Source organism: Camelus bactrianus, chromosome 24 (assembly GCF_048773025.1).
Source record: "Camelus bactrianus isolate YW-2024 breed Bactrian camel chromosome 24, ASM4877302v1, whole genome shotgun sequence".
Lineage (NCBI taxonomy): Eukaryota > Metazoa > Chordata > Mammalia > Artiodactyla > Camelidae > Camelus > Camelus bactrianus.
The window spans coordinates 7,601,012-7,616,801 of record NC_133562.1 but is presented as its reverse complement, the minus strand read 5'-3'; the positions used below and the strand labels follow the sequence as shown (position 1 = coordinate 7,616,801).

Genomic DNA, 15,790 nt, shown 5'->3' with positions numbered 1-15,790 from the left:
CATTAAAATAAAATTAAAACTTTAGTTCCTCGGATGTGCTAGCCACATTTTAGGTGCTTAATAGTCATATGTGGTTAGTGTCTACTATATTGGACAGTATAGGTGGAGAACATTTTTGTCATCATAGAGAGTTTTATTGGATACTCCTAATCTTAAACAGATTCAGATCTGATTTTTAGAGGGAAGAAGACTACCTCATAAATAGCCTTGTAATGTTTGCCTGCCTCTGTTCTTAGCAACCATTTTAGATCCTTAATACATTAGGTGACGTCCAAAGTAGGTACAGAATTACATTTTCTGGTTTTTCTCTGTGACAGTAGTAAACTCCTTGGATAGAGTGTAGTCTGTTGTCTGTCATTTGTGTGGCATCTACAGTTTAATATGCAATCCCAGTTTGTATACATTCACTGTGAAGGGGGCACCCAGTCTGCTACATACTATAGTGTTTGTTATGGTTGATATTTTGGCCCCTGTTTGATCTGTTTAAGAGAAATGTATTGATCGTGCTTGCCGGTGATAAAATTATTAGTAAGTTATGGTTCTTACCTTCAAGTGCTTCAGAATCCAGTCAAGAGACAGATAGAAGTAAGGTATGTGGTTATGAAAAGTGCTGTTGGAACATAGTGAAGGAATATATATCTCATCGTACCATGTGGGATTCAGAGAACATTCCCCAGGTGGCAACTAAGGAGAGTAAACTTCTCTGGGGATTGGGATATGGGGAAGAGTCCGATATAGGTAATACTCATTTTTTAAAATTGTCTCACCCCAATAATGTGTGCTTCCTGAGGGCAGGGAGTTTGTTACTGCAGTATACCTTACTTCCTAGAATAGCGTTTGGCACACAGTAACATGCAAATAAGTATTTGTTGGATAAGTGAGTGAATTTTTTTTTTTTTTTGTAGTTACAATATATCTTCCTCTTTGGTCTTGAGACAGAAAATTTTATTACTCTCTTAGTAGAAAATAGGTGGAAGTCATTCATTCATTCATTCATTTAGTAAACATTGAGCACTTACTGGGTATAGAGGTTGCAATCAAGATAGCTAATCGAAGACCAGCTCTTTGGAAAGAGCAGGCAAGCTGGAGTGATCTGGTCGTGGTCTGAATGTCAGGTCTGAAAAGCTTTACAGTGTAATTCCCAAGGAGCATTCCTAGAATAGTTTATAGTGGTTTGCAAATGTATTTATGAGTCCTCATAATCTCATTCAATTTCAGAGCTGGACGAGACCTCAAAAATAATGTAGTTTAAACCTCTCGTTTTATAGATTTGATTAAATTGAGCTCCAGGAAGTGTAGGGAACTTGCCCAGTTCCCTCACCCAATTCATTAGTGATAGAACGGAGATAAGGGCCAAGGTCCCGCCTCTTGATTTACAAGCCAGTGACTTTTCCCCTGTGCCATGCTACCTTTCATTCTAGACCCCGACAAATTCCTTTTCAAAAGTAGTCTTACTTGCCATTTTTTAATTACCTTTTCTTAGTTAAGCAAAATAGCAGGTACAAGATTAAAGAGTCCTTTACTTTTACAGTTTTTCTAAGTGTGAGAGGTTAAATTCATTACTTTTATAGAAAGTTTGTAATAGTTTAAGATTCATTTTAACAATAAAATATTAATTCTTTTCATCGCTTAAATATAATTGTGTTTTTAAGCAGATGATTAAGTTGGAAGAATGAACTGAATTTGTTTATATCCATTTCTCTTTTGAATCTATTACAGAGAAACTCTTGCTACTCAGCTGGATCTGGCAGAAACAAAAGCCGAGTCTGAGCAGCTGGCTCGAGGGCTTCTGGAAGAACAGTATTTTGAATTGACCCAAGAAAGCAAGAAAGCTGCTTCAAGAAATAGGCAAGAAATTACAGATAAAGATCACACTGTTAGTCGGGTAAGTGTGATATTAGGTAAGTTATGTGATTACAATTTATTTAAACCTAAATAGGTCACATTGTACAGTGTTAGGGTGAGTGTATGTGCATGAGTGTTTACTTATACACAGTGGTCAAGTTGTGCTCACATATGACATGGTTTATATAATCCAAAGCAATTGTTAATGATCGAAATTATTCAGTATATTGGGGTTTTTCCCTTTCTGGCTATAGATCTTAATATATTTTATGTGAAGAAATGCTTAGGTTAAATTCATTTGTTTTATTATCATAATAAATTACAACTGATTTTATGGCCAGAATTCTATAAAATTCAGAGAGACTCTTAGGAGATGAAAAATTCTTTGTGGATATCTATAGATCTATTATAGAAAAAATAGTACTATAAACAGTTACCCATTCCTGAAATTTATACTATGGTCTACAGATTGTGGGGCTAGAAAGGGGAGTTAGAGAGATTTTTCTTCTTGTTAAAGCCACCATCAAGTGCTCTGGTGTAGATGAATCTGGGTCAAATCCCGTCTTTGCCTCTAAGAAGTTTCGTGGTCTTTCTTGGCAGTTTGCTTTAACTTCTCCAAGCCTCAGATTCTTTATCTATAAAATAGAAATAATACCTATTCCACAGGATTTTTACAAAGATTAAATGAGACAATAAAAATAGAATGGTGAATAAGTACATTACTCAAAGTAATTGTTGGAGGATGGAGGGAATGAAAAGTTCCTATCAAACTCAGAGGATACCTTGAGACTGAAAAACAAGGCAGGCAGCTCCATATAATCAGTGGATCAGTTTATTATAGGGTAACTTGCTCATGGGGGGGATCGGGCAGACAATGTTCCAGAAGCATTCAAAGCTGCACACTCCACACCAAGGGGCCATAGGGATGATTTTGTAGTTAACCTAGGGTATGGGGGTAGGTACTTAGAAACAAGAAGGTGCACTCCTAAGTCAAGATTTATGAATGGATAACTAGTCTCATGGGTACCAGCAATACATCAGCAAAGGTTTTCATCATTATTTGGGGACTAACAGAGCCTACAGGCCACCTGGTGTTAATGATTACTAAATAATATCTATTAACTACAAAGCCCTTGATGACAGAGAAATTATTTTTTTGCACAGTACAGTCCTGAGTAGGGTCAGGGAAAGGACAGGAGGAGGAACTATTTGGGCCCAAGATGGTATTGTTCATGCTTATAGCCATACAGTTATCAATCAAACATTTTAAATTGTCATTTTCATCATCATTATTCAGATGAAGAAACTAACCCAGAAAGACTGACATGCTGAGGGTCACTAACTAGAAAACCAAATGCAAATTTCCTAGTTTCTAGCCTTGTTCTCTTTTCATTACATCTTTTGTTCCTTTCCTTCGTATGTGTATGTACACACACAGTGAAATAATTTTTGGAAGCTAACCATTGTTTTAAAATATTTTGAATTACATCCACATATTTTAAACCGGAAATCAAACATTTTTATAGCTAAGCAGTATCTGACCTGTTCTCATCTATAGAAAATGCAAAGTGTTTTTGAAAAGTTGTTGCTTTAAATGAGAAACTAGCAAAGGGACGATATAACTTAAACCTTTCTGTGCTTTGTTTAGCTAGAGGAAACGAACAGCATGCTAACCAAAGATATTGAATTATTAAGAAAAGAAAATGAAGAGCTAACGGATAAAATGAGGAAGGCAGAGGAAGGTATGTAGAATTGTTTTAAAAAAATCATAATGTTAAATAAAGTTCAGAGGTAAATCTTTAGCTATTCGTGTTGTGCATTAGGTTTTTGAAATACTTGTTTTCATGTGTTGAATAACTTGTGTAGAACTTAAATATTCTTACTGCTCCCTGCCAAAAAAAGGTAAATATGTGACATGATGGATGTGTTAATTAACTTGGAGGGATCCTTTCACGATATATACATGTATCAATTCATCACATTGTACACTTTAAATATCTTAAATTTTTACTTGTCAGTTATACCTCAGTGAAACTGAAAAAAATTAATGAAGTTAGTAAAAGTTGCTATGTAGTATATACTAATTTGAATAAAATTACTGTTAATTTGCAAAGCAGAAATTAATTAATTCCATGCAATAACATTTTATATAATTTGTTGACAGAATATAAATTGAAGAAGGAGGAGGAGATTAATAATCTTAAGGCTGTCTTTGAAAAGAATATCAATACAGAACGAACCCTTAAAACGCAGGTATACAAGCTCTCAGCCTTTTCCATGTGTTTGGATTTGAGTGTCATAGTTTCAGAAGTTAATATTTGCTCTTCATGTCCTTTTTCTTAGGACTGAGATGATAAGGTTCAAACTTTTCATTGTAACAAATAATGTAATATTTTTCTTAATTAAATGTGGAAGACTTATTCAGGAAATTGGATTTCAGCTAAGAAAGGTAGTTCGTTTAGTCATTTGATTAGTGAGAATGTGTTGTAGGTTGTATAGAAAACCTGTAATTGACAGTCAGAAAACTTAATGAAGAAAAACCACATCCTTGACTAAAGCCAAGAGAGAAGAATGGAGAGTAAGTAAGAAATTTACAGGAGTGCATGTATCATTTTTGCTTTATATTTAAATTATGCAGCTAGGTCAGATTTTTTACACTAAAATGTGGTATCTTGTCATTTTACTAAGTTATCCAGTAGTTTTAACTCTTCGTAAGGTACTGTGTACCTCACTTGATTTTTTACAGTAAAATAAATACCGTCTACTTAATAATAGCTTCTTGCCACTAATCTACTCTCCCTCTGAGTAATCCTTCAACTAGAGTAATCTTTCAAAAATGCATTTATTTAATACCTGTTGAAAATCCTTCAGTGGAGGTTTTACTTCCCTTTATACCAAAACAGAGATGAAGAAAAAGATAGACATTTATTACATAAAAGTTCAAGTCCAAAGGAACATCAGTTGAAGGAAAATAAACTAGGAAGAATATTTACATTTATATATAAATGTAAATTTTTATATATATTTATATAAAATATATAAATATATAAAATATATAGATAAATAAATATATAATACAAGTATAAAATAAATATAAATAAATATATAAAAATATAAAGAACATCTGCAGACAGGAAAAAGACAATCCAGTAGAAAAAAGAAAAAGTAAGGGACATTTGAGAGAAAAAGGAACAGTGAAAAATTTTTAAAGTCTCAACTACAATAGTAAACCAAGAAATAAACATTAAAACAATTATGAGGTATCTTTTTGACAGTCAAATTGGCAGATTTTTATGAGTTATAATAGGCAGCTTTGAGTATATAAGCCCATGGGGAAAGTCTATGCATATGAAAACAATTTAACAGAATAAAGTATTTGTGCAGTTCTGTGATCCAGTGCCTGCTCATTTAGGAATTTATCCTGTATAAATACTCCCATAAATGCTCAAAAGAATTATGTATAAATATAATTGCTACAACATTATTTTTAATAGTGAAAAAAATAACCCAACCACCCATCTATGAGGTATTGATAAATAATGATACATGTATGCAGTAGGATGCAAAGGAATCATTAAAAATTAATGAAGTGGATTTACATGTAATGACATAGAGAAATAGTGTTTACCATGATATGTGATAAAGTATTAAATTTAAAAAGCAAGTTGTGGCACAGATTGTATGGCACAATTCCAACTTTAAATGTGAATATATATATATATATGTAACCTACTTACACTACACATAAGGAAGAGACTAGAAGGATATGCACCCAGCAGATTGAAAGAAGAGAGAGGGCTTTAGCAGAAGTGGTCTTTGAGGAGTGATTTTGCAAGGGCTTTTCACTTTCTTCACGATGTACCTTTGTATTTGATTTCTCAATAAACATGTTAGATTTACTATTAGAGAAAAACCAAATACGTGTTTACGTGTTCAGTGAACTAAGTTTTTGTGCATTGAAACAATTATTCAAGGGCTCTTTATCCTAGATGGGATCTACATGGAAACAATAGTGGTTTGGGCTTTTTCTGTCTTGATGGAAAAATCTGTGATTTTTCTTTTAACTTCTGCAGAATGAGTACACTATGTCTTAATGTTTTGCGATTTATGTAGCTAATTTCACGTGCTTCTAATAGTTCTGTCTCATTTTGAATGTATTTTTTTCCTTCTGGCAAAAAGGGTTAGCCTCAGCTATGTTTACAACCCTTTTCAAAAGGGCCTCAGTGTGGCCCATCAGGTGCCCTATCCCCCTACTTTCCTAATTGTTTAAATGACAAAAATTATCATGGGTTTTTTTTGTCTGTGTACTATTTCCTCTAATTGTAATGTGTACCTTGGCTCCTTGCGTTAATACCGTTTCCTCTTTGCTTATCCAACTCCTGTTTGTTTTTTTAAGAAACATGTGGGCACAAAAGCAAGTCCTCGGGGAAACCTTCCCTGCCTTCTGCAGGTCTCTGTCAGGCACTGCGTGCACAGCACCCTGCTTGCCTCTTTCTTCTTACCTGCCATCCGGACCATAATGCTTGCTTGCCTGGCTCCTCCCCCAGACTAAGATGCCTCTGGGGCATAACTGTATTTTCTATCCTTCTATCTAGTGTTCTATCTACTGTCAGAGTTTTTACATACAGTATTATAAATGCTGAATAACTGTTGAACAATAAATGGATTTTTACGAGCCTGTCTGTTTCTCGCATTTGAACAATAAGTCAATAATAGTTACTTATGCCACCAAGTTATCATGTCCCAGCCTTCCTTAGGTGCTCCTGCTTTTCACATACACACATGAGAAAAGCCCTGCTTTCAGATTTTAAAGAAAAAATACATTTTTAGTGGAGATTTAATTTGAACGGCTACAATAAGGATACTTATTAATAACGTTTTAATATTTTAATAGGCTGTTAACAAGTTGGCAGAAATAATGAATCGGAAAGATTTTAAAATTGATAGAAAGAAAGCTAATACACAGGATTTGAGAAAGAAAGAAAAGGAAAATCGAAAGTTGCAGCTCGAACTCAACCAAGAAAGAGAGAAATTCAACCAGATGGTAGTGAAACATCAGAAGGAACTGAATGACATGCAAGCGGTAAGGTTTGTGTGTGTGCGTTTGTAGAATTATTTTAAATTGTTACTATTATATATATATATATATATATATATATATATATATATATACTATCTATTAATCTTATTTAGATTTTTTAGTATGAAATGCATACTTAGGTTTATACGCTCCACAATTTGATTACTATTACTGTCATATGATCCACGATCTTGAAAAACAAGAGAGGTGTTGTGTTGCCTATTAACTATAACTTGACTAATTTTTACCCATTAGCATCTGCTTGATTAGAGATGTTGCTTTTTGAGAAACAACCAAGGGTTTTGCCTCTTTGATTTCAGACTGAAATTGAAATATGGCTGGTATAATATTGACTATAGTTTAGGTAGAGGAATTGAAGTATTGTAGCTTTTGTGTTTTCTCTAATCAAGACTCACTTTTCTGAAATCAAAATATCAGACTTAAGTGTTTGATACTTTCTGGCTTAATAGAACGAAATTGAGAACATAGTCCTTGATCCTAGACAGACTTAGATCCAAGCATTGACTCCGTCATTTTTGGTTTTACCATCTGAGAAGCTTTGTATATCTTTTAAACTAGTTCACTTGAAGCCATAAAAGAATTTTCTGTTGTTTTAATAGGTGTTTGGTTTTGGTTTTTCGTTTTTGATGCTTTGTATCTAAAAAACAAACAAATAAAAACTTGTTTAAAGCAAAGAGAGAAGGAGCTTATCCAAGCAATGTATTACTGAGGGAGAGAACTTGCATTTTTATAGTTGTATTAAATCTGTGATAGTAAACATTCATGAAATTTACAGTAAATTTTTGGTATTAGCAATTCTGGCTTACTTATTTTATAGTTCCATTAATTCTTCATTTCTTAATATTGGAAATTTGATCTTTATTCTTCATATAATATATATTTTTAAAATAGCAATTGGTAGAAGAATGCACACATAGGAATGAGCTTCAGATGCAGCTGGCTAGCAAAGAGAGTGATATTGAGCAATTGCGTGCAAAACTTTTGGACCTTTCGGATTCTACAAGTGTTGCTAGTTTTCCTAGTGCTGATGAAACTGATGGAAACCTTCCAGGTAAGGATATTTCTATTACTTCATTCAAGTTTGCTTAAACATCATGGAAATTAATGTAGTTTCTTTCACTTGATTTTCTACCTCTTTGTCATTTTGTCCATGGATTCTTAAGAAGGAATTTATGTTTCTGATAGCCAGCGTCTGATGATATATGTATACTTAGTGCATTTTATATAAGAAAAGCAGTCATAAACAGTCTTAGGCTATTAAAATAGATGAGTGACTCTACCTAAATAGAAACTTGAGGAAGTTTATGAATCAGTATTGAGCAGCCTAACTCCGTGGTGATAGTTGAAGCTGCCGCTACACATCTCTCTTTAAGGAAAATTGTACATGTTTTCATGAGTAGTAGCTCTTTAATGTTTTGTGTGTTTTTGTGCTAAAACTAAGAACTATTCTTAATAATCAGAACCACAGCAGCTCTATATAGAAGCTTACCTAATGTGGTGATAAACTTTACTCAGGCTTGTTTCAAATTTGGAGGAATAGATAAGAGGGATTGGGAAATGCAGAGAGGGAGCAGGGAGACAAGTAAAGGCAAAAGTCAGTGACTAAGATTTTAGCCTTTTTCTTTTCTCTTATTTTTCTTCAGTGGAGAATCAATTAAAAAATAAACACAGCCTCATTCTTGGGTTCATTGTAGTGTAAGTTATATTTATGTCTTTTTAACAGAGATAAGCAATACACACAGGTTCAATTTAGAAATGAATAGTTTAGAAATACTAAAACCTGCATTTCCGGTTTTAAAGGCATATACACACAACATGCACACATTTGATGTACTACATATTCTTAGTTCAGGGTTTTGAAAGTTTTGTTTACATGGTCTTAGACTTGAAAATAGATTTTAATTAATATATTTCCAGAATAGTGCATGAAAAGAAAGCTGTTGATGAAGCAGCACATTTGATAGGATAGGGGTTCTATTTTAACAGATAGTACTTGTTTTCTTGAGCATTTGATGGACTACTTGGAAAATTTTATGTTTTGTTCTTGGTCAAGAAAGTGGGGCTCAAAGTAGGAAGTCAGTTGTTCTTATTTGTATTCCATGTAAACCCTGCCCTCATTCTTTTGTGGCTTTGCTAGCCCAAAATGAGATACCTGGGAAAGGAAGGGCAGGGAATAAATATTTCTCACTCCAATGGTCAAGAAATTCCTTCTATTTTCCTATTTTTGGCCCTCTGAAAGCTCTTGCATCTTGAGAAATTATAGGTGCACATCCTTATCAGAGGATCACTTTGCATTTAACAGGGGTCTCTAGCTTCAGATGTTGTTTAAACATCTTTCTAAAGGTATGACTTAATCATCAGTTAAGAAAGTATGACTTTTAGGGGTGTTTGGCTACATTCTTTCACTTGTTCAACGGAAATTGTAGTTCAGATTCCTTCTTCATTAACCTCAAGATATTTCTTGAGTTGTTTAGTTAAAGGAGATCTTGCTCTAGTGTAGGTTAAATATCCTGGCAAGGCTTTTTGTCTTTGTTTCAACCATTCCCCTTTAACTTTGTTTAGAAAGTCTTACTATGTAGGCCTTGGTTTTCTTTGTATTAAGTTAAGCATTTCAGAGACTGTCCATTATTGGTAAATGCTATTTAGAGGGTTTGAATTGAAAAATGAGTTTAGGGGGAGGTGATGAGCTTTATCTTTCATCCTGGCCTATTCAGGAAGACTAAACAAAGTATCATCAGGCGGTTTGATAGGCTGACTTAGGTGAGATATTCAGTAAATACACTTAGGAATTAGTCAGCAAAGAGATTTTAAAGTGTTTCTCTGGCTCCATTCTGAGTATATTATTTAGAATAGCTGTGTATTTTCAGAGATCTTTCTTTAAAGATTTTCAAAGTTCAAACCAAGTAGGGGACAAAGAAAAGGTGCTGGTGGCCATCCTTCATTGCTATAAAAGGAGACCAGTTAGGTATCTCTTTCTCTATTACTGTGTTTTCAGTCTTGAAGCTTTATGAAGGTTTCTACGGTGCTGAATCTTTTCATATCAAAGACTGACTTTCATATTGCAGGTGGAAATTAATGGATAATCTTTATCAATGTTACTTTACCTCTGTGTCAGATATTTTGCTGGTAAAGTGAAATTCTGTACTAAGTCTACTATCTACTAGTTACCTGGCAAATAAAGTTAAGGTTTTGTAGTCATATCTGTGAAGAATTGTAAAGAATTTTGGTATTCATTCTGAATTTGAGAATTACAAATCATTTAAGTGCCTGAAAGATTTTTTTGAAAGTGACTATTTTACTCAGTTTGGGAAATTAATAAATGAATTTAAACTACAGATTTAAAGAGAGGACTTTGAATAGTTAAATAGTTAAAATAAAGACCTTTTCAAATAGAGATCATACTTTTAGTTCAGTGTGATGGGATTTTCTTAAGTAGTCAGATGGATAAACTGATAATATGACTTTCATTATTTCTCTTAGATTCCATCATTCATATCAGATTCTCATTTAATTATCTTGTTTCTCTGGAGCTCAGCCTCTGTAGTCCTCTCAGCTGGCATCTTGTCATTAACTAGGTTAAATCTCCTCTAAGTTTCCCAATTCTAAAAAGCTTAGAAAAAATTGTTGAGCCTTCTGTGACTTATAAACTTTTGAAGTTCTTAAAATCACTTTCATTCTCTTATGTCTTCATCCTGTTTGGTTCTGTGGCCTTAGCACACTGTGTGAACATAAAGGTTTAAGGTTGCCTATTGCCTAGATGATGAAAAGACTAACTTGATGACTGGCTCTCCTTCCTTGGTTTTTTTTTCCCCCCTTCTTTTGAAATTACTGACCTAAGAAACTAAAAAGAACGTAAAATTAGATAAAATATAAGGAACACTTGGTTATCTGCACTCATTAATAGTCATTTTCTTTTTTTTTGGTGGTGGTACTGGGGATTGAACCCAGGACCTCATTCAAGCTAAGCATGCGCTCTGCCATTGAGCTGTACCCTCCCCCCAATATTTATTATCTCTTATGGATTATCTGCATCACTGAGCTTAGTTTACCTGCTTCTCTGAGGGGAATTCACCAGAAGGAAAGACTAAAATTCTCTCCTATAACATTATTGTTTTAAATTAGCAAAAACTTTCACATATCTTGAGCACTTTTTTTGAGTTCCTGATTTCTTCATTAATTTAAATTAGAGCAAATATAAAATTGGACTTATTTGATAAAATGCCTTTGAGGTATAAAATTTCTCTAGGGATACTGAAATGACAGTGTAAAATCATAACATGCAACAATTCATTGAAAATATGTTTCATTTAATATATTCAAAGAAAACCCTGACAAGTTAATCCAAACCTAGAGCCAGAAAGCTTAAAATATTTCCGGCATTCACTCTGACAGAGAAATAACTTGGGGTGGGGGAAGAGATATTTTGGCATACACAGTTTTGTATAAATGTCAAGATTTCAGTAGTTTGACATCTTTTATTTTTAGTGAGAAATTACTGGTATTAATTGACTTAAGAGTAAGAGCTACTATTTTTGGGACAATGAAGGGAATTTTTCCTAGGAATAACTGTTTTGCTTTTGTCTAAGATAGAATATTTGTGAATGATCAGCAACCTTCTGTATGTTATTTAATATAAAACAGCCTTTGGTTTTTAAATTACAACTATTGTTTACAGAGGTTGACTTTAATTGGCTAATTCAGAAAAACGCAAAATGGTAAAATAATAAATAGAGATTTATCAAGTACCTATTCTGTGTGTCAGATACCGTGGGGTTTATTAAAATAAAAGTGTGAGTAAATGGTCCTTCGTGCTCACAAAACTTACCAAGGAACTACCTAATGGAACAAATTAGTTTTAAATGAACTGAATAAGGGCAGCTAGGAAAGAATTTGGAAGAAGAAAGGGATCATTTCGAGCTGAAGTTTCTCATTGTTTCACTTTAACAACTATAATTTAGATGAAGGGGAATAACGAAAAACAAACAACATTAGGGACATGGAAGAAGCTGGAACAAAAACATTACTCCTGATTCAGTTAACTGCAAAGCTTGTTTAAGGACAGAATAGCATTGTGCTCCAGGTATTTGAATTCAGAAATCAGACAGCTCTCCTGGGTGAACCCAAGAGCTTTGACAGTTGCTGATTAACCTCGGCCAGGTCACTTCACCTCTCTGAGCCTTAGTCTTTTCACTTGTAAGTGGCGGATGGCAGTAGAACCTACCTTATCGTATATTCCTAGGGAAGTAATATCCGGTGTTCATGAGATTAGACGTAGATTATATATGAGATATTAGTGGTAAAGCATTTGGCAAATAATAAATGTTTAGTAAATGTTACCTGTTCTTACCATTACTGTAAGACTGAACTGTTTTATAATTTTTAAGTAGTGTGGAGGAGGGCAGTATGTAGTCCCACTGGAGTCATCATTTGAGCTAGAGATAATCTGTCACATTATAGGATTGTTCCTTATAGTTGGTTATTTTTCTCTTTTGTGTGTTTCAAAAAACACAGAAAAGAGATCTAAAAGAAGATAGATCTAAAAAACAAATGTTCTTATCTCTAACCTAATATAAAATGGTCATTTCTAAATGGAATCATCTTTTTCCCCTAGATATTTTTAATAAACATTAATTATACTTAGTAACAATAATAATTATAAAATGTCTTGATTGAATTAGTCAAAGAATTTCTGGTATGTACAAACTGGTAAAATATTAGCAGTTGACCAACTGAATTCTGTGTTCTTTTATTGTTTATTAAATTCTGATACTACAAGCTTAATAACAAGTTTCTCTTGGAAAAAAAACTCTTTAGTTTGATATGAATTGTAATTGGATTTACCGTTAGAATTAAGGACCCCTCCCCAACCAGTTTTGGACACTTTTATTGACATTGTTTTGGGTGTTTTACCGAAAAGTTTATCAGAATATTGTACTGAGAAAACAAATAAAATGCTTGTCTCTTATTCTTTATGTCTAGTTGATTCTGCCTGCATTCCTTATTTATTTATCTTCTATTCTTATCTTCTGTGAGTAATAGGACACTTCCGTACTTTTGCTTGCTCTTTCTTGTGTAAATCATGGCTCTGATTTGTTCCACTTGCTGCATTTTTTTTTTTTTTTTTGCTAAGTACTTTTACATGAATGTTAAATGGTATTTAAAGTCTTCTATATCATATCCCATTTAAGCTGCAGTCCATTCCAGTCTTGCCTGGCTGTTAAGGGTATTGTTACTTCATACTTTTATAATTGAGTACTAAATGTTAATTTTATGGGAAAAGTGGCTTGGAGTTTTTTTCTGCAATATTTGTATGGCCATTAAAGTTGATATGTGTGATTGAAGCATGAAAGAGCAAATTATAGCACTTTTTCATTTAGCTGTGTTCAAATGCCTGTTGCTGCATGCTGTCAGACAACTTGTAATAGCTTTTCCTCCTGACAGGTTTAGACTGAATACTTTAAATTCTTTTTCTCCTAGAATCAAGAATTGAAGGTTGGCTTTCAATACCAAATAGAGGAAATATTAAACGATATGGCTGGAAGAAACAGGTACCATATGCCTCATTTTTTCTAATTAATATTTTGTTATATATTTTATTTTTGAAGCATAGAACTTGTATTAACTGCTCTATTATTGGCATCATTTTTAGAGTAATATAATACATTCTGGACATAAATGGCAAATGTTATGCTTATCACTTCAAACCAAGTTAGTTTTGCTTTTATATCTCTTCTCGCTTTTTTCTCATTTCAGTATGTTGTGGTAAGCAGCAAAAAAATCTTGTTCTATAATGATGAACAAGATAAGGAACAATCCAATCCATCTATGGTGTTGGACATTGAGTAAGTTGCCTTTTCTTGAATTTTATGTCTGTTGAATGTTAACTTACGATAATCAATTGTTTTTAGACGTACCATTTAGTTTATATTTTGTTATTTAAACAGTAACACTTTTCCTTTTCTTAACAAATTTAAATAATAACTTAAGTATTAAATCTTTAGCAAAATGTGAGAGGGAAAATTTGCATACCTGATTGGTGCATTCTAAAGACACTGTTTTTCAGACTTCAAGTGTTTATTGGTTTTAAGTTTAAAGAGCATTTCAAAAAGTATATGATTATGTAGTTATTGTTAGGAAATAAATAAACATTAACAAGAAAGACATCTTTCAACTAAATTAAATACGTTTTACATTGGCAAGAGTTTCTTATTGTTACTGTTGTTGTTTTACCTTTTTATTGAGATGCAATTTTCATACAATAAAATGCATTCGTCTTTAGTGTTCTGTACAGTGACTTTTGACAGTTGTAAGCATCCATTTAGTCACCACCCAATACAATATAAAGAACATTTCTGTCACCCTGAAAAGCTCACTTGAGCTTCCTCTGGGGGGAAAAAAGATTATCTGAATTCTAATACTGAGATTTATTTTTGACTATCCTTGAACCACATATTAGTGGAATTCTGTAGTATGTATTCTTTTGTGCCTGACTTCTTTCACTTAGCGTAGTATTTTGCTATGTCTATAGATTGTCTGTTCTTTTTATTGCTGAGTAATATTCCATTGAATGAATATATCTCAATTTGTTTATCCATTCTTTTGTTGATGGGCATTTGGGTTGCTTCCAGTTTTGGTCTGCTGTAAATAAGACTGCTTTCAACATACTTTTGTGGACTTCAGTTTTCATTTCTCATGGGTAAATAACTAGGAGTAGAATACTGGGTCATAGAGTAAATCCTTATTTAACCTTTAAATAAATCTACCAAACAGTTCTCAAAAATGGTTATGCTATTTTATACTCACGACCAATATATTAGTTTCAGTTGATTCACATCTACCAACAGTTGGTGTTCTGAGTCTGATTTTTAGCTGTTCTATTGGATGTGAAATGCTATCTTGTTTTAATTTATATTTTCTTTTTTTTTTAACATTTTTTATTGATTTATAATCATTTTACAATGTTGTGTCAAATTCCAGTGTTCAGCACAATTTTTCAGTTATTCATGGACATATACACACTCATTGTCACATTTTTTTCTCTGTGAGTTATCATAACATTTTGTGTATATTTCCCTGTGCTATACAGTGTAGTCTGTTCTACAATTTTGAAATCCCAGTCTATCCCTTCCCACCCTCCACCCCCCTGGTAACCACAAGTCTGTATTCTCTGTCTGTGAGTCTATTTCTGTCCTTTATTTACGCTTTGTTTTTGTTTGTTTGTTTGTTTTTGTTTTTGTTTTTTAGATTCCACATATGAGCGATCTCATATGGTATTTTTCTTTCTCTTTCTGGCTTACTTCACTTAGAATGACATTCTCCAGGAGCATCCATGTTGCTGCAAATGGCATTATGTTGTCGGTTTTTATGGCTGAGTAGTATTCCATTGTATAAATATACCACATCTTCTTTATCCAGTCACCTGTTGATGGACATTTAGGCTGTTTCCATGTTTTGGCTATTGTAAATAGTGCTGCTATGAACATTGGGGTGCAGGTGTCATCGTGAAGTAGGGTTCCTTCTGGATACAAGCCCAGAAGTGGGATTGCTGGGTCATATGGTAAGTCTATTCCTAGTCTTTTGAGGAATCTCCACACTGTTTTCCATAGTGGCTGCACCAAACTGCATTCCCACCAGCAGTGTAGGAGGGTTCCCCTTTCTCCACAGCCTCTCCAGCATTTGTCATTTGTGGATTTTTGAATGACAGCCATTCTGACTGGTGTGAGGTGATACCTCATTGTAGTTTTGATTTGCATTTCTCTGATAATTAGTGATATTGAGCATTTTTTCATGTGCTTTTTGATCATTTGTATGTCTTCCTTGGAGAATTGCTTGTTTAGGTCTTCT

The 15,790-nt window shown here is 33.4% G+C and overlaps 1 protein-coding gene across 2 annotated transcripts in view; it reads left to right on the top strand.

Annotated features, from left to right (window-relative positions):
* The window catches only part of ROCK1 (Rho associated coiled-coil containing protein kinase 1), a 106,698-nt gene that overhangs the window by 84,915 nt on the left and 5,993 nt on the right, over positions 1-15,790 (top strand). For both annotated transcript variants that reach the window (XM_045518883.2, XM_010958061.3), the window contains exons 23-29: positions 1,720-1,885; positions 3,494-3,587; positions 4,010-4,098; positions 6,740-6,928; positions 7,838-7,997; positions 13,424-13,494; positions 13,700-13,788. In XM_045518883.2, the coding sequence (XP_045374839.1) occupies positions 1,720-1,885; positions 3,494-3,587; positions 4,010-4,098; positions 6,740-6,928; positions 7,838-7,997; positions 13,424-13,494; positions 13,700-13,788 (858 nt within the window). The remainder of the gene's footprint in view (positions 1-1,719; positions 1,886-3,493; positions 3,588-4,009; positions 4,099-6,739; positions 6,929-7,837; positions 7,998-13,423; positions 13,495-13,699; positions 13,789-15,790) is intronic.